The sequence below is a fragment of the Natrix helvetica genome (assembly GCF_964273705.1).
Source record: "Natrix helvetica genome assembly, chromosome: 6".
Taxonomy (NCBI): Eukaryota; Metazoa; Chordata; class Lepidosauria; order Squamata; family Natricidae; genus Natrix; species Natrix helvetica.
The window spans coordinates 53,083,895-53,109,674 of record NC_138553.1 but is presented as its reverse complement, the minus strand read 5'-3'; the positions used below and the strand labels follow the sequence as shown (position 1 = coordinate 53,109,674).

The 25,780-nt window shown below is 41.9% G+C and overlaps 1 protein-coding gene across 4 annotated transcripts in view; it reads right to left on the bottom strand.

Moving 5' to 3' along the window:
- Window positions 1-6,882: 6,882 nt before the first annotated feature.
- SCAF11 (SR-related CTD associated factor 11) overlaps window positions 6,883-25,780 on the bottom strand; it is a 95,502-nt gene continuing 76,604 nt past the window's right edge. For 3 of the 4 annotated variants that reach the window (XM_081958394.1, XM_081958393.1, XM_081958395.1), the window contains exon 15: window positions 6,883-9,771. In XM_081958394.1, coding sequence (XP_081814520.1) covers window positions 9,643-9,771 — 129 coding nt within the window. In that variant the 3' untranslated portion in view covers window positions 6,883-9,642. The remainder of the gene's footprint in view (window positions 9,772-25,780) is intronic. The other variant, XR_014175792.1, reaches the window with a different exon arrangement.

The following is a 25,780-nucleotide window of genomic DNA, read 5'->3' as shown; positions in this document are numbered from 1 at the left end:
ACAGGCGATTTCAATGCAGTGGCAGACAACAAAATAGATTATAAGAATACAAAGAAGAATAAAAAGAAAAGACGACAACTACCGAGTACCTTCTTTGAAATGGTGCAAGAATTCAATTTAAGGGATGCATGGAGACAGATAAACACAAAAAAGACACTACACTTTCTTTTCCCATCCACACAATTTGTGATCGCAAATCTATATGGCATGGATGAACCCAGAATTGATCAACAACATAGAAGATATGGAGATTTTGCCAAATACATGGGCAGACTACAATCCACTAATGGTAAAATGGAAAGGTCAGAAGAAGAAATTCAGATGGATGCTAAATCAGAGAATTGTAAAAGAAAAATCATATATACAAATGATGGATAAGGAATTAGATATTTTCTTTAAGGAAAACAAGAACGATCAAACAACACTACAAAACTTATGGGATACCACAAAAGCCTATGTGTGGGGTATAACAATAGCATATACGGCAAGGAGAAATAAGGAAAAAAGGAAACAGCAAACATTATTACAGGAGAAGCTTAAAGAGTTGGAGACCTGTTACAGAAAGAACCACAAAATATAAAATCAAAGAAGAGAGAGATTTGGTGAAACATAAAATCAATCTTACACTTCAAGAAGAAATGATATGTAATATAAAAATGGCAAAACAAAACTATTTCCAAATAGCAAATGAACCAGGTAGACGGCTGGCCCACAAATTGAAAGAAAAAACCAAAAAGCTAATACAGCAATTACAGGACGAACATGGGAATTTGTTCTGTAAGGCAGAAGAAGAAAAAAGGTATCATTCAAAACTTTTTTTCAAACTCTATACAGTCAGGAAAACATCTCAGAAAAAGAACTCCAAAATTATTTACAAGAGAGAAACCTACCAAGTATTTCAGAGGAAGCAAGAGAAATGCTAAATGAGAAAATAACGCTAACAAAGATAAAGGAGGCAATTAAGAAACAAAAAGCAATAAATCACCAGGACCAGATGGGATTCCCGCAGAGATATATAAAAAATTTCAACAAACTTTTGAGGAAATAATGTTAGAATTGTACGATGAAGTATTAGAACAAGCAAAAATGCCAAGTTCAGGGACTGAGGCATTTATAAGATTAATTCCAAAAGAAGAAACAGACGATCAATTGATCCAAAACTATAAGCCAATCTCGCTGCTAAATGTTGACTATAAAATATTTATGACGATCATTGCGGAAAGACTTAAAAAATATTAAATAAAATTATTCATTTGGATCAAAATGGATTCCTACCCAATAGACAATTAAGAAATAATACAAGAATTATAATGAATGTGTTAGAATATTATGAAGCAATCCAGAGAAACAATTAGCATTATTATTAGTAGATGCACAAAAAGCTTTTGATAATTTAAATTGGCAGTTTCTTATTACACAATTAGCTATTATTAAATTTGGAGTAAAATTATTAGAATGATTAAGGCAATATATTCAAACCAGACAGCTAAAATAATAGTGAATGGAGATCTAACAGACAAAATCACTATAAATAAAGGGGTCAGACAAGGATGCCCACTATCTCCTCTTGTATTTATCTTCTCATTGGAGGTTTTACTAACATGGATTAGGGAAAAAGAGGAAATAAAAGGGTTAAAATTTTAAAAAGAAGAATACAAAAGTCAGGCATTCACAGATGATATGGTTTTTATAATAGAAGACCTCCTTGAAACAGGGAAAATATTAATTCAAAAAGTAGAGGAATTTGGTAAAGTTGCAGGCTTAAAAATAAATAAAAATAAAACAAAGATAATTACTAAAAATCTTACACAAAGGCAAAATGAAGAATTAGAGAGAGTATTGGAAATGTAAATAGTTAAAAAGGTAAAATATCTTGGAATCTGGTTAACGGCTAAATGTTCTACCATAAAAGAAGACAATTATCCAAAATTATTACAACAAATACGAAAGGACTTGGAAAATTGGGTTAAATTACAATTATTGCTGATTGGAAGAATTGCGACCATAAAAATAAATATCCTACCATTTCTATTCCAAACTGTATCAGTAAAATTAAGGGAATTTTTTTTAGTGAAACTAAATAAAATAATTTTAAAATTTATTTGGCTGGGGAAAAAGTTTAGGATAAAATTAAAATTACTACAGGATTCTAGAATCAAAGGAGGATTTGGCCTCCCAGTTTGTTTGTTTGTTTGTTTGTTTTATTGGATTTATATGCCGCCCTTCTCCCAAAGTACTCAGGGCGGCATACAGCATTAAAAAACACATATTACAAAAGTTAAAAGGAAATTAGAAACAATCCAAAAAACAAACCCAATTAATATAGCACTAACATTTAAAAAATTAGATAAAATTAACAGGCCAGGCCGGCTTGTTGGAAAACCCAACTTTTTAGGGCGCGTAGGAAGGACCGGAGGTCAGGGATTATGCGAAGCTCCGGGAGCAGCTCATTCCAGAGGGAAGGCGATAGATTGGGAGCTTTACTACCAGGCAGCAGTGGTAACATGGCTCAAAGAATGGATACTACTTCAAAATAAAAGAATATTGACAATAGAGGGCCATGATTTACAGCTGGGCTGGCATGCTTTTATCTGGGAGGGAAAGAATAAAGCCCATACATATTTCCAGAAGCATCAGGTAAGAGGGGCCTTACTAGAAATATGGATGAAAATCAAAAGAAACCTCTACACAAAAATTCCCAGATGGATATCAACCATGGAAGCAATTATCTACCCCAATGTAATAGATTTGAATAGGATATTGACATATAAGGAATTATTGGATGGGCAAGGAAAACTTAAAACAAATCAGGAGTTAAAATTATAGGGAAGTGAATTAGGCTGGTGGCAGTACCTACAAATTCAAACAAGATACAAAAAGGATTTAGAACCTGTGGCTTTCTTCTCCTCCTCCATCTTCACTGAGGTTTTGCACTGCCCAAGTTTTGCACTGTCAGTGCTGGGACTCAGAATCTCGAACAGCGCCCCAATTTTCAGGGTAGTTGGTGAAGTATTTTAAGGGAGTTTCGGGTTAATGTCAGCCTTCCAAATAGCATCCAAAATTAAATCAGAGTGCAAGGCAAAGTATTGCTCAAAGTTCCAATTTATTAAGAGAGCCATGTTGGCACATCTGGGGAAACCCGAATCTGAAACTTCTCGGTTTTCCCCTCCCAGGTGAAAGTTCATGATCTTGCCCCCACACCCACAAGTCCATCACATGGTCCAATCTTCCACAGCCATGTTGGCGGTTCCACCCATCCAGTTCATCAGGTGCAGAGGTGCAGAGACAAAGAATGACCTTGGGATTATAGAAAGGAATTTTATTTTGGGTACATAGCATTTTACTCCGTACTATTCCCCCTCCCAATTCCCCACCATAGAAACAGCATAGTATAATAATAGAAAGTGTGGCAGGCCAAAGGATCCAAAAGGAATATGGCTGCAGCCTGACACGGTTTTGATGTGGTCTCTCACTGCAGCTCCCACCGTGTTGTCTAGCACTGACACTCATCCCCCATCTTCCTCCTCCTGTTGGGCCACACTGGTGGCAATTATAGCATATGGGTCACATGCCTTCAGGGTTTGGAAGGCATGCATCATGAACTGAATGGCTTGCTTCATCAGTAGGTCGGTGTGACCAGATTCTCTGCCTTCCTTGTCCTCATCCTCAAGCTCTTCCAGTTGCCTTTCTTCCTATCAGCTGCCTTAGCTGCATCACATGATGGTTACTCCTCTGGTTCTTCCTTCCCAGTCTTCCTTCTTTCTGATTCCAATGGACCACCTGGTTATTGATGAATCTCCCAGGTTCCCAACCTCACCTGTCCACTCAGAAAGGTCCAGCCCAGGGGGAGGCTGGTTAATGCTTCCCCCCAGCACTCAGCTTCCTCCTGGTCATTGCCTTGGGTTGACATTGCGTTCATGATCCCAATGGTAGGGCAATATGCCCTCCAGGTTGACCAACTTTGCAGATTTCGCCTAATGTAAGGACCTGTCCCAGCTGGTCACTCAGAAAAGCAAGACTCTTGGCTCCATTGAGTTGAATCAAAAGAATTTTTTAAATATATATTTTTTTATTTTCAAAACAAACACAACACATAAAATCTCTTTTTGAGTTGAGTTGAATCAAAAGTATTTTTTTATAATTTTTTTATTTTTTATTTTTAAAACAAGCACAACACAAAATCTTTTTTTGCATACTGTAGAAAGTGTATCAGTTGGTTACAAAAGACTTTCGTGCATCTCTTCCGGTCATGAAACATAATTCATATTAACTCAAGTATTTAACTCAAATATTTATACATATTACCATCATCATACCTCCATTTACATTTGACTATAATTGTTTAAACGTCCTTCATCATAAAATATACCAAGATTTAATACATAACCACATATTAGCATTTCATTTACTATTTCTAAAATCCTCCAATAACACTGAATCTTTATGTCCTATTCTAGCTAAACATTCATAATATTCAATAACGACATTTTCTAATCTTTCTTTCGAAATCATTATTTGCAATTTACATCCAATTTCCTTATGTTGTACCCATGCCTATATGTACCTTGTTATGATTATCCCTCCTTTATTTAACTATATCCTGTATCATAACATTTTCCCCCTAATATTCAAAACTTAACTATATCTAACAGTTCTTTTTTTATTATTAATCTTTATATATAATCCAAGAGGGTTTCTAATCTTCCTTTCATGGGTACCATTCAATATTCATATCCTATTATTGCTTATCATGACACTACACATTGTATACATTATTATCATTATCAATTATTTGTTTAACTATATCTATTATCACTAAATTTCACTAAGTTTAGTTAGTTTTAAGTTATACTCTTCCATCTACCAACCTGTATCTTTTCAGTAACAAAACAGTCTCATATCTTCCGCTGTTTGTGGTATCAGTCCTCTTACCGTGTTTCCCCGAAAATACGACCTGTCCCGAAACTAAAGCCTTGCCGCATTTTTCGCATGGGCAAAAATATAAGCCCACCCCCGAAAATAAACCCCTGGACAACCCCCCCTCTGGCCAGGCAGAGCACAGCTCACTGACCTAGCGTTATCCCGAAAGCGCCAAGCACAGGAGCCGGGGGGGAGCGCTCACGTTGCTTGGCGCCTTCGGGATACCACTAGGTTGGGGAGTGGCGTTCTGCCTGGCTGGAGGGGAGAGTTGCCAGGCAGGAATGCTCTCTATGGTGGGCTGGCTGCCGGACAGAGAGTCTTCCGGACAGAGAGTCTTCCAACAGCCGCCCCACCATAGAGAGCACTCCTAGAGCAGCCAATGCTGGATGACTCGGCCCCGAGTTTTGGAGTTTGGAAGTTATGCTTGGAGCAGGGCGGTGGCAGATGGTGGGGGGCAGCAGCGTCCACCGGCGGTGCCCTGGGAGAGCTGCGCAAGAGCTTGGTGAGGCTGTGGGAGGAACAAGCCCTCGCGCAGCTCCCCTCTCCAGCTGGGCAGAGCTCCATGCACTGACCTAGGGGATGTCCTGAATATGCCAAGCCATGGGAGCTGGGGGGCGGGCAGAGCGCCACATGGCTTGGCACCTTGGCACCCTAGGTCAGTGAATGGTGCTCTGCCCAGCTGGAGAAGGGATTTGCCGGGCGGCTGCTCGTGAGCATGGTTACCTCATGGCTGCTTCGCCTCTGAGGCTGTGCCCGGCTCTCAGTTCACAAGGGAGCAGCTGCCCGGCAGTCCCAAAACAATAAGCCCTCCCTGATAATAAGCCCAAGGCCATATTTCGTGGGGCAAAAGAAAATAAGCCCCTGCCGTATTTTCGGGGAAACACGGCATCTTCTCTTTAATCAACTTTGTATGGACTCCTCTTAGCAACTCTTTGCTTATAAAATCTCTCATGTAATTTCGATGCCCTTCTTCTGTTTCCTTAATCCGCTTATATTTAATTGTTAGTGGTGTTATCAAAACTATTGCTAATAAAATTTCTCTTTAGATCCATAAATTTTTACTTTTTCTTCTTCTGTATCTTGCCATCTGAAGTAAGTTCCCCCTCCATTTAATTCCTCTTTCAATATTCCACTCTTTCCATTTTCAAAGACAAAGCAATCACCATAAATATCAGGAGTTTTAGTTTCTATATATTCATTTTCCTCTTCGGTTTTTTGAATTTTAACTGCCACTTTATCCATTCGATAAGTATCTTTAACTTCTCCGTCATATTTTGCTGTTAATTGTACTAAATCATCCAACTTCTTTATGTGCTTGTCACATAAAGCAAACAACGTGTATTTGATAATTTCTGTATTTCTGAGAATATCTTTTGCAGACTTAAAGCCTTTCTCTTGCTGGAATTGCGCCATTGTTTTCAACTAATAAAGAATTTTTATTGAGTGTGGTTGCAGTAAAGTCAGGTAAAATCTGAAAAAGCCCGCACAAAGTACAAAGCAATTCTTTCATCCCCAAACCCACCCACCCCAACCAGTTCACTGCCAGCCAATGTGATGCTGTAAGATTGTTTTGAGAACTCCAAGGTGCTAGGCAGATAATGGTTTGTTCTCAGGGCATGATGGCCTTGAAACTAGGCTGGGGCTGGCTGGGAGTCTGCTCCGTCTCCAAAGACAATCCCCCTCCATAATTCCCTTTGCAAAAGCAAAGGTATGGAAAAAATGCCAGCAAGCCATCCTCCCCCCGCCCAACAGAATGGCAGGACATCATGTGGACCTGACATTAGGTTTCCATGTTTGCTTCTTAGAAAAGGCAGTTTCCAAGGCATTAAACAGAGATGGGTCAATACCTAGTGTACACATTGTGGCTGGGATGTAGTAATTATAGCGAACCACCCAGTCATTGAATGTGAAGTAACAATTTTCTAAATCAGCATAATTTAAGAAGAGGCAGACTAATTCCAGTTTAGTCAAAAGAATTTATTAGAAAATATTCTGAACTACATAAAACTTTTTAGAATATTGTTTTCAGTATATTTTATTCCAGCCCTATGCTACAGACACCAGAGTCTGGATTACATCAGTCACTGTGATCCTGATTTTAATTTTCCTATATTTAAAATTATAACACATTTAATCCACATGCACACCAAAAGACTGGAATGAGTGCTCAGTGCACCATTTCAAAAAATATCTATCATTTTATCATAGCAATTTAAAGCAGTTGGATTTGTTTTATTACTGAAATTCTTGCAATATATTACCAAGAAATAAATATTTCAGTCAATAGGCACAGGAATACAAAAATAACTTGGCTATTCTGACTAATCCTATTTCAGATAACCTAATGAATTAACCAATTGAATTTGCTCTCTTGGTGGGTAGGATTGCAATCTTATTATAATGAACAAATGTTCCTAAGCTTGGTTACAAGCTTTCCCCATATATTTTTGTAAGGCTAGTGTTGTTTTAATTAAAAAATAGTACAGATTGGCCAAATTAAGTCAGATACACACTTCATAAAGATGTCCCGCAAGACATTTTAGAACTGACCAAGTGACCAGAAAAGGAAAAAAGGTTGGTTGCAATCAGTCTGCCCCGAGTGACCAGCACCAAAAATACTTCAAGCAAAGCATGCTGACTTATGCGTGCAGTGTTTAATTCAGAAACAGATGCGTCTTGAACTAACAACTACACAGTACCTCCATTCACTGTTAGGTGAAGTGCTTGTCACATAAAGCAAACAAATATCTTTTAATTTAGTGGTGTGTGCCTGAACCATCAATTAAAATGCAAATTAGGGAATGACTTTTAAAAATATTTAAGGAAACAGGCCAATAGCATGCTAGTCAATATCCCCTTTAATTCAGTTTGGAAAGGCAGTGAAAGTTTGCTACAATCTGCTGCTACTATACTGGAGAGAAATGGGAATAAGACATTAAGCAAACTTCCATGTCCATCATCTCACCATAATAATAATAATAATGAAGATTCTCTCAACCTCAACAGAAATCTTCTTTCTCCTTTTCAGCACTGAACTGGGTCCCTAATTAATTTTGCATCAAGAAGTAAGTTAACTCCTTGGTCAAATATAGATTTTTAAAGTCTGGTTTGTGAATATGAAATTTTATGCAGACAAAAGAGATATACTTAGCAAAGAAAAATTAAGAATGAGTACACAAATCTGAGAAATTTCATGAACTTCTAAAGTAGATTCAGAAACACTGAGAAAATAACAGATGCACAAAACCAACATAGTATACCTATGAATTCCCATCCCATCTTAAATAGTTGAGAAATACACTTAATTATAAAATGCAAATTATGAGTTTAAACAAAATTGCATTCTACAGACTTAGTGTCAGCAGCCACATAGCACTTGACTGTAAATACAATATCCACACTTAAGACTCTATAAGTTAAATATTATCTTTAATTATACAAACAATATAGGCAAAGAGTTCACTGTCTGACATAGAATGTGACTTGATAACTGTGATATTGCTCTGCTTTAACTTTCTGGGTGAACCCTTTGTCTTGAGCCTTTCTGTGGAGTCTGCCAGAAATACAAGTGCTCTCAAGAAGACTATTTAATTGGTTTGTCTCTCCCAGTTACACCTTTAATTGACCTAGGTTCTAAGTACAACACCTACAATGAAATGAAAGGCAATTACTGCACTAGGGTTACATTTTGTTACAAGGAATAATCAGAGCCTGTTATTTTCTTAGCTCTTCATTTATGATAAAAAAACAGCTGATAGCAAGAAACTGAAATATAGCTGCAATATGCTTAATGAATCACTTTTAGATAGCAACCTTCCTCATCACTCACTACATATACATTTAAGATCAGTTTAACATTCTCCACTTGGACTTCATGCAATAAACTAGCACGAGGTCATAATGACATGGTGTTATGAATTTGGCATGCTGCCTTCATCATAGCATAATCCTTGCTGTAATATTCTTTTATTTCACAGGCCTCAGACAACTGCTTGCTTTAAAATCAATGTCAATATTTTGTCATAGGCAACTTGACTAAGATTGTTGCTTACACAATCCACCTCTTATATTCTTGTCAGATGTTTCAAATGGTTGGAAGATTAGAAGTATGCTGTATTGAAACATATTAAACACAAACTAAATTAGGCAAGGAATAACCCAATGTTAAATGTAATGCAAAATACTTTTGTGTAATATATTAATAGGTGTTGGTTCTCCAAAGATGAAGTACTAGATTAAAATCTACACTATGCCTTTCAGAACTATATTGGGATTTAACTCTGGCAAATCTTCAAGAGGAGAAATGAAAAGACAACACACACACACTGAGCTTATGAAGTGAGACATTTTTAAATGGTTTAAAAAGAGTGGCAAGAAAATCAAAGAAAAATCTACTCCAGTCTTTTCCCTGACTCACATGTATTTTATTATCCTGCCCAAAATTCTGACAGATTGTGTAAATCAAAAATACTGTATGTGGCATTCAACAAACTAATTGGGAATGGTGGGTGGTGTCTTTTATTCCTTTTATTTTCTTTTTACATAGCTTTTTGCAAAAGGATAAAGTTTAAGCATTAATCTATATTTATTTATAAGAAAACATTATACACTATATTGAAAAATAATCTTATCAAAATCAGATTTCAGCCACTATTTCTAATTAAAAGTCCAAGTCAAAATTGCACTTTGCAGTCATCGTGATGGCATTTTTTCATTCTGGATTTATTTTCTTTCCACAGAAACAGTTTCATCTGGATTTTTCTTTCGCGAATGTTTGTATTTGTCCACATAAGCTTTTACCAGATTTGCTACTTTTGCAGAATTAACTTCCCCACTTTTGCTATGGCAAACCTAAATGAAAAATTGAAAAACAACAGTTAAATTATTATTTAATATACCTCATTGTGGGTACAGATGAAGACAGTAATTCCTAATCTGATGACCACTGTATGTCAGGCTCGAGCAAAACTAGAGCGACTTCTGGAAAAATTCTATATCAGAGTTCTCCAACCTTTCTGGCTTTGCGGACTGGCGGGGGGGGGGGGGATGGTTCCACACAATCAATTGGCAAGTTCCATTTGCTTTTGCAGCCTAGTTCCAAACAGCTCACGGCTCAGTAGTGGGCTGGGGACCCCTGTTCTATATAATGTTGATAGAATATAATCCAGAAAAAAACCAAAACATTGTGGAAGCTTGGAATGAGATGAGAGAGCGTCAAATACGTAATTAGACTATTCCTAGATCCAAGAATGAATGAGAATGTTGATTTTGATGAACATTTGTTTAGGAAATGTTTATTTCAAATATACAGAGTGTGAGCATGTACACATACATACATACAGAAATACACACAAAAATATATACAAATGTAGGAAATAAATGAATCAAAAGCACAACTGATCTGATTATTTATGACAGGCACAGTATGAGATGACAAGTATGGCAAGAATTCTTAATGTGGGATGGACAATCTTTGATAGTGCCAAGAGTGAATTATGGAGAAAAATGGACACGGAAGAAAAGAAAAAGTGAAACGAGTAAGAGCAGAATTAGTGCAGGAAGAGAAATTATATAAAAAGTATTAGAAGATAAGACATAAATATAAAATGTGAAATTTGTTGGAAAAAAGTATGTTACAAATTAGGAAAGAAATCTTTCAGGTTACACTGATGGTGATATTGAAGGAACTGAAAGAGCTTGGAAAGCTGAATGCTGCAAAACTAAGAATGAGAGAAAAATACAACATAAAGATAAAAGTTACAAAGAAGGGAGTCAAGGAAAACAGGTTTAAGATTAAATGAGATAGAATTCAAAACGATTTAGACCAGCGGTTCTCAACCTGTGGGTCGCAACCCCTTTTGGGGTAGAACAACCTTTTCACAGGGGTCGCCGAGGAGCCTTCCACAGAGAGGCTGGCGAGAAGCCGGCCCAAAGGGAAGGAGCAGCTCGGGTTCCCTACGTGGCGGAAGGAGAGGGGTGGATGTGTGGGTGGGGGGAAAGTAGGAGCCGGAATGGAGACGAGGAGGGGAAGAAGAGAGACACTGGGAAAGCAGCTCGCTCCAAGTGATGGAGGGTGATGGGCAGAGCTATGGAAGCCAGGAGGTACCATTTCTGAGGCGTAAAACAAGGCGGGGAAAATAAAAGAAAGGAACATGGGATGCCCGTACGCTGAGATTCCCTATTAAGACTGTTACCCATGCTTAGCATGGGTAACAGTCTTAATAGGCTTTGACCCCTCTCCTGCAGCTCCCTGCTGACCCAATCGCGCAATCTGCTCTCCGCCCCGAGAAGGCACGAACCTCTTGCCTGCTTTTGTGATTCTGCGTCCTTCGCAGGCAACTCAGGGTTGGGAAGAGCTCCAGCCCTTTTCTCGCATTCATTTCTTGCGTGCGTGCGCACAAGCAAAATATCAAGGCGGAGGAGACAACAACTCTTCTCCCGCTGTCGCCACTGTGCAATGAGGTGAGTAACTGGGTACACAGCGCAGGAGACTCCTCAGTGCCAGACTCAGGTCAGCGCAAGCCATGTCCCCTTCCTGTTGGCTCAGGAAGGAGGAGAATGGGGAGCAGCAGCAGCAGCTGGTTGGGTGCAGGGAGGGAAGAGCTCTCCTTGCGCAGGGCTCTGGAACTCTGCATCCAGAGATGATTGCTCCGCCTCTTTCTTGAGTCAACACGAAGGGGACCGACCTGAGTCTGGTGCTGAGGAGTCTCCTGCGCAGTGCAGCCAGCTACTCACTTCTCAGTGGCAGCAGCGGGAGGAGTCGCTGTCCCCGCCGCCGTGATCCTGGCCCAGGAGGGTATTTTGCTTGCACGCACAAGAAAGAGATGAAAGAGAAAAGGGGAGAAAGAGAGAGAGATAGAGAGAGAGAAATGAAAGAGCTGGAAGGAGAATGGGAGAGAGGGAAAATAGAGGGAAACAAATTAGAGGGAGAAGGGGGAGAGGGAGAAAGAAATGAAAGAGAGCTGAAGGGAGAGAATGAGAGAGAGGGAAAAGAGAGGGAAACAAATCAGGGGGAAAGAAAGGAAGAGAAAAAAAAGAAAGAAACGTTCTCAGGCCTCTGACGAAAGCAATGGCAAGCTACATCTCTTGCCAAGAAAACTGCAGTTTGCCAGAAGGCACAAATTGGAAGCAAGTCTGATTTTTTAAAAAGAAAATAACAGAGATGGCAAAAAAAATGCAAATGAAAATAAGTTTATTTATAATTTTGAATGTATTATATTGTCAAACTCAAAAGAAATCAAAATATATATCCTATTGCTGTTAGTACAATCTTGCCAGCTTCTATCAACTTAGAGTTCACTATAAAAAGATTACACAGAAGCAATTTCCTACAATTAATAACATTTTGGATTTGCTATCGTATTCAATGAGAAAGAAAGAAAAACAAAGAGGGAAAGGAAAGGAAAGGAAAGAAAGAAAGAAGATAAAGGGAGAGGAAAAATAGAGAAAAACAGAAATGAGAGGGGAGAGAAGAGAGAGAGAGACCCTATTCCTACAGAAAACACTGAGCCATGAAACCTTGGTAGGCATGTCTGGGGGGGATGTCATGTGACTGGGTGGGATTGATGTTGAGTTGGCCACACCCACCCAGGTTTTGTGGCTCCCGGTGTTACATAGTCGCAACGAAAATAATTTTATGGTTGGAGGTCACCACAACATGAGGAACTGTATTAAAGGGTCACAGCATTAGGAAGGTTGAGAACCACTGATTTAGATGATACAATTTTAAAAAACTGTTTTGGAAGTGTCCAAGAACTAAAGAAAATGCTTCCAATAGTGAATACAATTTTTAAAAATTGAATGAAACAGTAGTTAGGGAATGCTGGAAGTATTTTTTAAAAATTATACAGAAATGAGAAATTATATATTAAACAGTGAAATTAAAAGAATGCTATAAATGTTAGTATTTAAATATATTAATGAAAAGGAAAATAGTATGTTGATAAATGGCAAGGACATAGATGTACACTAGATAGTGTAGTTGTTTATTGAGTAGCTGTGCTATTTGTTTAACATTGCATCTGTACAAAGGCTACAGGTGAAACTTGAAAAATTAGAATATCGTACAAAAGTTCATTTATTTCAGTAATGCAACTTAAAAGATGAAATTAATATATGAGATAGACTCATTACATGCAAAGCAAGATAGTTCAAGCCGTGATTTGTCATAATTGTGATGATTATGGCTTACAGCTCATGAAAACCCCAAATCCACAATCTCAGAAGATTAGAATATTGTGAAAAGGTGCAATATTCTAGGCTCAAAGTGTCCCACCCTAATCAGCTAATTAAGCCATAACACCTGCAAAGGGTTCCTGAGCTTTTAAATGGTCTCTCAGTCTGGTTCAGTAGGAATCACAATGGGAAAGACTGCTAATCTGACAGTTGTGCAGAAAACCATCATTGGCACCCTCCATAAGGAGGGAAAGTCTTAAACGGTAATTGCAAAAGAAGTTGGAGGTTCCCAAAGTGCTGTATCAAAGCACATTAATAGAAAGTTATGGGGAAGGGAAAAGCATGGAAGAAAAAGGTGCACAAGCAGCAGGGATGACCGCAGCCTGGAGAGGATTGTCAGGAAAAGGCCATTCAAAAGTGTTGGGGACTTTCACAAGGAGTGGACTGAGGCTGGAGTCAGTGCATCAAGAGGCACCACACATAGATGGATCCTGGACATGGGCTTCAAATGTCGTATTCCTCTTGTCAAGCCGCTTCTGAACAACAAACATCAGAAGCGTCTTACCTGGGCTAAAGAAAAACAGACCTGTCTGTTGCTCAGTGGTCCAAAGTCCTCTTTCCTGATGAGAGCAACTTTTGCATCTCATTTGGAAACCAAGGACCCAGAGTATGGAAGAAGAATGGAGAGGCACACACTGCAAGATGCTTGAAGTCCAGTGTGAAGTTTCCACAGTCTGTGTTGATTTGGAGAGCCATGTCATCTGCTGATGTTGGTCCACTGTGCTTCATTAAGTCCAGGGTCAACGCAGCCGTCTACCAGGAGATTTTGGAGCACTTCATGATTTCTTCCGCAGACGAGTTTTATGGGAATGCTGACTTCATTTTCCAGCAGGACTTGGCATCTGCCCACACTGCCAAAAGCACCAAAACCTGGTTTAATGACCGTGGGATTACTGTGCTTGATTGGCCAGCAAACTCGCCTGACCTGAACCCCATAGAGAATCTATGGGGCATTGCCAAGAGAAAGATGAGAGACATGAGAGCAACAATGCAGAAGAGCTGAAGGCCACTACTGAAGCATCCTGGTCTTCCATAACACCTCAGCAGTGCCACAGGCTGATAGGTTCCATGCCACGCCACATTGAGGCAGTAATTGCTGAAAAAGTGGCCCAAACCAAGTACTGAGTACATATGCATGCTTATACATTTCAGAGGTCCGATATTGTTTTATGTACAATCCTTGTTTTATTGATTGCATGTAATATTCTAATTTTCTGAGATGGTGGATTTGGGGTTTTCATGAGCTGTAAGCCATAGTCATCACAATTATGACAAATCACGGCTTGAACTATCTTGCTTTGCATGTAATGAGTCTTATCTCATATATTAGTTTCACCTTTTAAGTTGCATTACTGAAATAAATGAACTTTTGCACAATATTCTAATTTTTGGAGTTTCACCTGTATATCTATGCATGACCTTTGGAAGAATGCTTCCATTATAGTGAAAGACAGTAAGTGACTGCAAAAAGCGCAGAGGGATTAGTTTGTTCCAATTGCCTTGAAAAGCGCAGCCTGGCCATCTTCACTTTTGTTCAAGCTTGCTGCCAGCTGCCATGGAAACGGTTGGGGGGTGGGAAGCAATGGGTATTTGAGAGAGGAAGCATGCAGGAGGTAAAACTGGAATTTTTGAGAAGCAATGAGGAGGCCTTGACTCAGATAGGCCAGCTTGAGTTGTGTAACATCTTCAAGACTAACTGTCCTGAGAACGGCATGCATAAAGGAGGAGTGATGCACGTGGACCAGAGACATTCCAAAAATATCTTCCTGGCTGATGATTGAACTCTGGTTGCCTAACTATTGCGGGTGGGCTCAGGGGTTAGTTTCAATTTGTCTCTTTGCAAGTGTTTTGCTTCAGATCTTGACTGACTTTTGCTGCAAACAATTCTTTCCTAGTAAAAGTTTATTTTTTCTGAATCTATGGAGTCAAGGGTCTTCTTTCCTAAGGATTGATCGGAGGCAGCCCCGAAACCTTGGCAGAATTCTGATTGAAATAGTATGAAAAGTGACAATGAGCAAATTTTGGTAATGCACAGGATAAATATACAGATCAGATTTTTGCTCTTTATATATAGATAACTGAGATAGGCATGAATGGAGAAAGGCACTATTATACATTCATTGATTTAGCTAAATTTTATAATAGAATAGAATAGAGCTGGAAGGGACCTTGGAGATCTTCTAGTCCAGCCACCTGCTCAAAGCAGGAGAACCTATACAATCTCAGATGACTGTCTAGTTTAGTTGTGAACCTTTTTCTTTCTTTTTTTTTAAACAAAGTTTTATTGGTTTTTTAAAAATTTACAAGGAAAAAGGTAGTGGAAAGGTACAAATTTTGGCAGTTGCGATGTGCGGTAGGTGCCCCCTCCCTCCATACTCATAATATACATTTACACAAAATTCAATACTAAATAGTAACATATAGTCAGCATATTAGTTCAGTTAATAATTTCGATCAATTTATGTCAAACAGATTTTCTTGTTCATTTTTGTGATCTGAGCTTTCTCGGTATTGCCCCATCTCCCCCCGCCGCCAGAGCTCCGGCCTCTCCCGTGTCCTGTATGTCTGTTGTAGGATCATCTGGTTTTTCTAGGAGTGCTTTATTTTTTTCCATAAAGGCCTGCGCCTCTATGCGTGTATTAATTCTAACTCTTGTCTCCTCCCAGAATATTAGCATACCTTCAGACATCAGCCATCTGAACCACACCCCCTTCTGGTATAATTTCTTCGCTAATTGCGAATAACTTTTTCTTTTTCCCCTCACTTTCTTGGGGATCTGTTTCAGAATGGTTATTTCCCTATCTTGGTATGTCAAAGCTTGCCCCCTTTGTGCACTCAGAATTTCATCTCTTGTGCTTTTTCTGAGAAATTTAATGTGTACCTCCCTGGGTACGTTGTGTGTTCTAGCATAAGCTTTCACTCTATAAACCAGATCTATTTCCCACCCCATCTGTTGTTTCTTTCTGAATGTATTCAGCCAAAATACTTGTCATAATGTCCCTTATATCTTCATCATCTGTCTCCACCACATTTTGAAATCTAAGGTAAAAGGACATTCTCTCAAATTCTATTTTCATCTGTTGGGTGTCAAGTTCTTTGTTCCCCTTCTGCACCCCTTCCATCCCCTCCCTCATCTCAGCCGTCCCACCCTCCAAAAGATCCAGTCTCTGTGAGTTTTTATTAATTTGGGCCTGGTTCTCTTTAATTTTTTCTTTCATCTCTTTTAGTTGTCTTTGTCAGGCCTGTAATTCTGTTCCTTTTAGGATCTTTGGCCTGCCACATAATTAAAACATATATATATATTATGCTGTTTCATTGGTATAGTAGTTGGGAGGGGGGAATAGAAAGGAGTAGGATTGTGGAATGTATTGTTATGGATTTCTTAGAAGCTCAAGGTCGTCTTTTGTCTCCGCACCTCGACACCTGGCCGGAAGAAGAGGGGTGTACATGCCAGCGTGGAAGATGAAGATTGGACCATGTGATGAATTATGGGGTGTGGGGATAGATGATGAACTTTTAACTGGGTGAATTCACCGGATGTACATTAGAGTTGAAATTTCAACAGCATAATGCCAACATGCCTGTCTTATTAAATTGGAGTTTTAAGGACTACTTTGCCTTGGACAATGATTTAATTCTGCATGATATTTGGAACGCTGACATTATTTCAACTCTCCCTTAAAAAATTTTCTTTCATCGGGGTACTGAATCCCAGCTCTGACCCAACCCTGGGCAGGACGAAATTTCAGTGAAGATGGAGGAAGGAAAGAATGCAGCAGAGAAAGCTAAGGATGATGACTGAGTTAGTAAAACTGGTGATAGGCCGCCACTATGAGTTCCTCAGATTCATCGTGGCCTCTGGAATGCAGGAGTCAGTTATCCTAGGGCTTGCATGGTTGGACAAGTGGGAACCTACCATAAAGTGGGAGGATGGCGTTAGAAAGGTGACTATTGGACTTGGGCCGTTACCACCGGTGGAACCAAAAGGCCACCCAGGAACATTGGAACCTAACAGCCCAACCCATCCAGAACCTGCAGCAACCGCAGCAGACACTAAACCTCCGGGAATCCAACGAGTCCCAAAGATCTATTGGGATCTGGCGGAGGTGTTCAGTGAGGAAGATGGAAACTACCTTCCACCTCACCGCGCCACAGATTGTGCCATAGAGTTCAAACCTGGGGTAACCTTACCAAAGCCCAAAATGTACTTTATGACGCCTAAAGAGATTATAGAATTGAGGAAGTACATCGACACCAATTTGAAAAGAGGGTTTATTGAACCAGCAAAATCAAAAGTAGCGGCCCCAGTGCTCTTCAGGGAAAAGAAAGATGGGGGGGTTCGCCTCTGTGTGGACTTACGAGCTTTGAATGCGGTATGCGAAAAGAATACCTATCCCCTCCCTCTCATGAAAGATATGTTGAACCACTTGGCTAAGGGCAAGATCTTCACCAAGCTGGATTTGAGAGAGGCGTATTACCGTATACGAATCCGGAAAGGGGATGAGTGGAAGACTGCTTTTAATACTCCCTTAGGCAGCTTCCAATACAAAGTCATGCCTTTCGGACTACAAGGAGCACCCGCAGTATTCATGCAGTACATAAATGAAGTGCTACATGACCACCTGTACCGCGGAGTACTCGTTTATTTAGATGACATCTTGATCTTCTCTGAGACCATGGAAGAACATGTGAAACTGGTACGGCAAGTCCTGAAAAAACTTCTAGCTGCCAAACTTCATGCAAAATTGTCAAAGTGTGAATTCCACAAGACCTCACTAGATTATCTGGGATATCGTATCTCCAATGAAGGAGTAGAAATGGACCCAGAAAAAGTGAAAGCGGTGTTAGATTGGAAACCTCCAAGCACTCGCAAACAATTACAAAGCTTCCTTGGATTTGCAAACTTTTATAGGCAGTTTATTCCAACCTTTGCTGAAATTGCCCTACCATTGACTGACCTATTAAGAACGGGGCCATCCCCTACTAAACCAAAAGCAAACCAACCATTAAAATGGACAATCGACTGTCAAAAGGCTTTTGAGAAATTAAAATGGCTCTTTGCCCAAGAACCTATATTGCAACACCCCGATCCAGAGCGACCTTTCATAATCCAAACGGATGCCAGTGATGTCGCGATAGCCGCGGTGCTACTACAAAAGAATAAAGAAGGCCACCTCTTACCATGCGCTTACATCTCCAAGAAACTCACCACTACGGAAAGAAGGTGGCCCATTTGGGAGAAGGAGGCATTCGCGATCAGGTGGAGCATGCTCACCTGGAGGCATCTCCTGGAAGGGGGGGATATACCGTTCGAGGTATGGACTGATCATAAAAACCTCGAAACTCTCCTTGCCCATCGAAAGTTATCCCCCAAACAGGTCCGTTGGGCCCAATATTTCCAAAGGTTCAAATTTGAAATTAAACACATCCCCGCAGGGAAGAACTTGTTAGCAGATGCACTGTCGAGAAAACCCCAGTTTGACAGTAAGAAGGAAGAAATTTTCCACCCCATCATATCTCCTTCTCACCAAAAGGCAGCACAAGTCACCAGTCGAAGCCAAGATAAACTGAGAACCGAACTGAAAGCAGCCCTCCAGACAGACCCATGGTTCAACAACAACAAAGACATCCTAACGATTAATGATGGCGTAGCCTGGAAGGGATCCAAACTGTACGTCCCTGCAGAAATGAGATTGCAAGTGCTACAGCGGAGTCATGATGCAAAACTAGGAGGTAATTTCGGATTCCTGAAAACTCTCCACCTCGCTAGACGTCAATTTTGGTGGCCAAAGATGAGGTCGGAGGTGGAAGATTATGTAAAAAGCTGTGCTACTTGTGCAACAATGAAAACCCGTCCGGGAAAGCCCCCTGGACTACTACAACAAGTGGCCAACCCTAGCCGACCATGGGAAGAGATAGCAATGGACTTCATTGTCGAACTTCCAGATAGCAGTGGTAATAAAGTAATCTGGACAGTTATTGATTTATTTTCCAAGCAAGCACACTTTATCGCTTGTTCAAGCCTACCATCCGCAAAGAAATTAGCAAAAATGTTTGTGAAACACATTTATCGCCTACATGGAGTTCCAAAAAGGATCATTTCAGATCGCGGAGTTCAATTCACCGCCAAGTTCTGGAGAGAATTCCTAAAATCAATCGGGTCCACACAGGGACTCAGCTCAGCATTTCATCCCAGCACAAATGGGGCAGCAGAGAGGGCCAATGCGATGGTGGAACAGTATATCCGGTGTTATGTGGACTATCAGCAAGACAATTGGTCGGACTTGCTACCTTTCGCTGAAGTAGCATATAATAATGCGGTTCACAGCAGTACCGGATTAACTCCTTTCCAGATTACCAGTGGCATGGAATTCGTTCCCATGCCTGAACTACCTAAGGAACCTCCCTCATCCATGTCCCTGAATGAATGGCTGGAGGCACTAAAGAAGGGATGGGAGAATACCAAAAAGGCGCTAACAGATGCGGCAGAAGCCTACAAGAAGCAAGCTGATAAACATCGTTCCCTACAACCCCCCTTTCGAGTGGGGGACAAAGTTTTTTTGTCTACTAAATACATAAGATTAAAGATGCCTAGTAAGAAATTAGGTACAAAATTTCTAGGTCCTTTCCCAATAGAAAAGATAATTAACCCAGTTACAATTCGACTCAGCCTACCCAGACTCTTAGGGAAAATTTACCCGGTATTCCATTGTAGCTTATTGAAGCCGGTAAGGGAGTCTAGCACGAGACCATCCACCCAAACTCCACCTCCTCCTGTAGTGGTAGAAGGGGAAACACATTATGAAGTGAAAAAAATATTAGATTCCAGGCTGTATAGAGGTCGCTTACAATATTTAGTGCATTGGAAGGGATACCCTTTGTCAGAAGCTACATGGGTGAAAAGTTGGGATCTGAAAGCAGATAAATTAGTGAAGCAATTCCATGAGAAATTCCCTGATAAGCCAAAGGGTCCCCCTGGGGGAGGAAGAGGTGGTTAAATTTTGATGGTTAACATTTATGTTATTCTCTTTTCAGGAAATGTTTTTCTCTTGAGGAGAGGCCGCCTGTCAGGCTTGTAATTCTGTTCCTTTTAGGATCTTTGGCCTGCCACATAATTAAAACATATATATATTATGCTGTTTCATTGGTATAGTAGTTGGGAGGGGGGAATAGAAAGGAGTAGGATTGTGGAATGTATTGTTATGGATTTCTTAGAAGCTCAAGGTCGTCTTTTGTCTCTGCACCTCGACACCTGGCCGGAAGAAGAGGGGTGTACATGCCAGCGTGGAAGATGAAGATTGGACCATGTGATGAATTATGGGGTGTGGGGATAGATGATGAACTTTTAACTGGGTGAATTCACCGGATGTACATTAGAGTTGAAATTTCAACAGCATAATGCCAACATGCCTGTCTTATTAAATTGGAGTTTTAAGGACTACTTTGCCTTGGACAATGATTTAATTCTGCATGATATTTGGAACGCTGACAGTCTTTTTATTTCCTCTTGTCCCTGTAGAAGTTGCTGAAACATTTGTTGAAACTCAGTCTCTGTAGTTTTAGGTTGCATCAAAGCTGTTATCGTTGATTGTGTACTAGGACTGGATGTTGCAGATGTCGGGGCAGAGGCAGCAAAGCCAGGCTTTCCAGGAGGTGTTTTTTTAGGAGACATTGTTTGTTGAATAAAGAGTTCAGTCAGTACAGAGAGTGATCAGTCAGAGAGGTAGAACAGCCAGGAGAGTCCAGGAGACAGAAGGTCCAGGCAGAAGATTTTCTAGGCACCCCGGCAATAGGGTAAAATTTTTCACTCCAGGGAGTCCAAAAGGTAGCAATCAACAAGAGATTTGTCTGAGTAGCACGGAGACAAAGACCGGAAGCCTGAAGTTTTAAAGGTGGAGTCAAATTTCACAGTTCATAAAGACAACGGAAGTGTGCCATCTTGCCCTGGCAGCTTCGGGTTTAGAGGCATAACAAAGTTTTCAAAGTTTCCAAAGTTTCCAGATCATCATTGCATTATGGAGTTAAATCCAAGAGTTCACTTTTAATAAGGGCGTGACATCATTAGTTGGCTCTCCCCCTCCTCCTTCCACTGGGGCTGAGAGCAAAATTGTTTCAAGCCGCCTGTCTGAGGGGGGGGAAAATCCCCCTCCCTCCAGCCGCGCCTCTCCAAGTCAAGCCGAAAAAGAAGGTTTAAACTGCTGGCAATTTCTCCAACTTAGTAAAGGGAATGGAAGGGAGTTTTCGCCTCACTTCAACGCAGCCGCATCCTTCTGCTTGTTTATTCTTCTGTCGGCCTCGCAGCGAAGACGCCGGTGCGTCTCCCCATCATGCTCCCCAGTGCCTAGAGCGAGGCAGGGCCCCCCCGGCTGCCGCCAATCCAGGGGATCCCCCGTGGTGCCGCTCCTCCGGCAGGAGCCTCTACGGGGTGTCCTGTGCCCCCCAAGGAGTGGGGAGCCCACCGGGAAAGCGCGGGGCAAGCAAAGCTTGCCCGTCACCGTCAGCCGCCGGAACCGGAAATGTGAACCTTTTTCTTATGGTATGCCCACGCATGCCCAAATTCAATCGTCCCTGCTCACGTGTGCATGCACGTGCAACAGCCCCCCTCCCCGCACATGTGTGCATGACCCCTTCCAGGCTCCGGAGGCTTTCCTGAAGCCTGGGGAGGGTGAAAATGGCCTCCCCCAGCCCCCTGGAAAAGGATAGTTTCTGGAACTTCTGGTTGGCCCATTGGGGCTGTTTTTGCCCTTCCCAGGCTTCAGGAAAGCCTCTGAAGGCTGGGGAGGGCGAAAAACATCCCCAATGGGCCAACCGGAAGTTCAGAAACTATCCATTTCCTTCTTCTGGAAGGCCTCCAGGGGGGCGGGGGAGGTTGTTTTTGCCCTCCCCAGGCTTCAGGAAAGTCTCCGGAGGCTGGTGAGGGTGGAAAACAGGCCCAACGGGAAACGGAAGTTCATTCCCGAACTTCCAGTTGGCCCATTGGGGACATTTTTCGCCCTTCCCAGCTTCTGATTGGCTCGTTGGGGCCATTTTTCACCCTCACCAGCCTCTGAAGGCTTTCCTGAAGCCTGGGGAGGCCGCAAAATGGCCTTCCTGGCCCTCTGGAAAGCTGAAAACCAGCTGGCTGGCACGCACATGCACCCTGGAGCTGATGCCTGGCATCAACCTGTGGCACACATGCCATAGGTTTGCCATCACTGGTCTAGTCTCTTTTTAAAACTCTCCAGTGATGGAGCGCCCATGATTTCTGAAGGCACGCTGTTCCTCTGATTAATTGTCCTTACTGCTAGGACGTTTCTCCTCAATTCCAGGTTGCTTCTTTCTGATCAGTTTCCAACCATTATTTCTTGTTCTGCTCTCTGGTGCTTTGGAGAATGATTTGACCCCCTCTTCTTTGTGGCAGCCCCTCAAATACTGGAATATTTATCATGTCACCCCTAATTCTTCTTTTCTTCAGACTAGCCAGACCCAAAATCTGCTACCTTTCTTCATATGTTTTAGTCTCCAGGCCGTTGAGTCTCAACATCTTTTTTGTAGTATGGTAATATTCCAGATGTAGTCTTACTAGGGCAGGGATCTACAACCTTGAACACAAAAGAGCCATTTGGACCCAGTTCCCACAGAAAACACCAGGAGCCACAAAACCTGGGTGGGCATGGCCAAGAGAACCTTGTGCAAGGAGAGCCCTGTGCAGCACAGGAGAGCTGGAGCTCTTACCTCCCTGCATCTGGCAACGGCTGTTGCTGCTCCCCATTCCCCTCCTTCCTGATCCAACACGAAGGGGACCGATGCTCATGCTGAGTTGCCTGCGAAGGACAAAGAATTGCAAAAAGCAGTCGAGAGACTCGTGCCCTCTTGGGGTGGAGAGCAGATCGTGCGACTGGGTTAGCAGGGAGCCACAGGAAAGGGGTCAAAGAGCTGCATGCAGCTCCTAGGTTGCAGGTTGCAAACCCCTGTACTAGGGTTTTGTAAAGTGGCACTAATACTTCACGTGATCTTGATTCTATGCCTCTGTTTATACAACCTAGAATTGTATTAGCTTTTGGGGCTGCTGCTGCACATTGCTGGCTCATATTCAAATGATCAACTAGAACTCCAAGGTCCCTCTCACAGTTACTGTTTTTGAGCTAGGTCTTGCCTAAACTGTACTTATACCTTTGATTTTGAGTTCCCCCTTCCCTGATTCCCATGGCTCTCACCTTACAAGGGTTCTGCAAGTCTTTGAAGATGAGGCTTTGCATAGGGTTAAATCATTTGTTGAGCCCTTGGTAGGTTTTCTATAAGGTAATGGGTGATTTTGTCTGGACCCACATGTCCGTTTCTCTTTTAATCGTCCCCCCCTTTTTTTTTAACCTATGTGTCTAGATTCATTTGGTCAGGCAGCCTTCCAAATTAAATTAAATCAAAGAATGTTGGAAATGTGTTCATCAAAAGGACAGGAAAGCATAATATATCTTTTTTATATAGAAATGATATTTTATTGGCTGAAAAAGTCAAGGTTTTTGGTGTTAGGCTGCATGATACAATGAGATGGCTCTTATAATTAATGTATCAAAAACCAAGGTTGACAAGAGAAATTGTCAAAGCTAATTCGCTTTCATCATTACCTGCATCAACTTCTAGCTTGCAATTTGCCAAACAGAAATGGGAGAGGGGTTGGTAAATTCCTAGGGTGGGAGGCAGTGGTGAAATTCAATGTTTTTTACTACCGGTTCTGAGCGTGGCTTGGTGGGCATGGCAGGGCAAGGATACTGTAAAATCTCCATTCCCTCCCCACTCCTGGGGGAAGGATATTGCAAAATCTCCACTGCTACCACACTACTCCGAACTACTCAAAATTTCCGCTATTGGTACTCCAGAACCTGTCAAAACCTATTGAATTTCACCCGATTGGGGGGGGGGGGGAGTGCTAAGGAATGCATGAGAGCCTTCTGCTGCCAGAGAGGAGATACCCACCAAAGCCAAGTTCTTGGAGCTACCATCCAGTGCAGACTGTTTTCCCAAGGAAAGGGACTGAGTGTAATTGGTGGACAATGAACTGTCGGCGGCCCAGGGATGAAAAGGGGTTTTTACCTATGTGGGTTTTTGCAGAAAAATCTCAGAACTGACTTTGCTTCTGCTAAGACTAAATGGACTTTTTAATAAAGTTTTATTCTTGGTAGTTTCTACATGCCAGAAGTTTCTTTTTTGGGATGTGCCAAATGGACAAATGATATTAAATCAGCTTTCACAATAATGACTATTTGGATCCCAGCAGGAGATCAGAAACCCGAGATGTCAGCAATAGGCAAGGAGCCGGAGGAGAAGAAGTTGGGACAAACCTTGGCTGGAGAAGCCCCGGCGGTGTTGCAGACCAGGATAGGGATACAGACAGAAGGTGGACATCCCAGAGAGCTGAGAAGCCAGAGCCACAGTCAACGAGCAGTTGAGAGATGACCCCTACCAGGGGCCAAAAACCCGCTGGGTAGCAAACGTAGGAAGGCAGCGGAAGGACCCCCTAATTCCCGAAGGAGTTAATGTGATCTGAGAGAGCAAGTGGAAGGCAAAGCAGCCAGTTGAGTAGGACGAGCCAATTGAGTGGAAAATTCCAGCAGCCACCTGCAGCCCATCGATGGAGAGAAAGGTTTGGTGGGCTAGAGATCAAAGGAATGGCATCACTGGGTGCTGTCACAGCGATAGCTGGGATAAACTGTTTATTTATGAAGAACCTCCATCGGTGGCAGCAGCAGAGACGAACTACCCCCCTCCAGACTCTGATGGTCCGTTTTTATGGGGATCTGGAAAACTGCTCCACTTCTTGGCCCAGATATGACACCACATGGAGCACTATGGGAGGGGGATGTACCCAGATGATGCAGCCCGGGTTCACAGTGGTATCCAACCTGGACGGCGGTACTACCGGAAGGCTAGTGTCCCTGCATGATAACAGGGCACCAGAGCTGGGCGATCTGGACCCTTTCATGTGGGCGATTTGAGGAGCCTGTGGCTGCCCGACACACGGAATCCTGAATCTGCACCTTAGCAGGAAAAGTGGCCGGCGACAGAGTACATCCAAGATTTCCGCAGTCTAGCTAGCCACTGGAGGGAGTGACCTGAATGTATGCTGGTTTCCTACATCCGAGAAAGGCTGAACCAAGAGTTTTACCCAAACTGCAAACCCTGAGGGGTGCCATGCAACCTACAAACATAGTTCTGAATAGCCAGTGTGGTAGAGATTGACCTGATGGAGTTCTGAGAGCACGCCATGCAGGAAAGTCAACCCTGCAGAATGCCTGAATGACAGCCGGGTCCCAGAAGGGGCAAAGAGGATAAACCCTGGCCAGAGGAAGCAAGCCTCATCAGAATCAGGGAGCCTATTTTCTTTGTGGAAAGGAGGGCCATTGAGCAGCCGAGTGCCTTGTACCACATCCAGCATCTGCTTCTCTATCTGCCAGTCAGTCCAAAAGAGGTCCCTCATGAAGCCAAATGAGAAGACACATGTAGGATGGCAGTTGTGTTCTCTCCCCAGCCCAATGAGGAAGAGGGTACTCCAACCACCACTCAAGCGGGTCCAGTGTTCTACAAGAGTAACAAAATAGGGCAGAGATGGTGAACCTTTTTCACCTCGGGTGACACCCCTGATTTATAC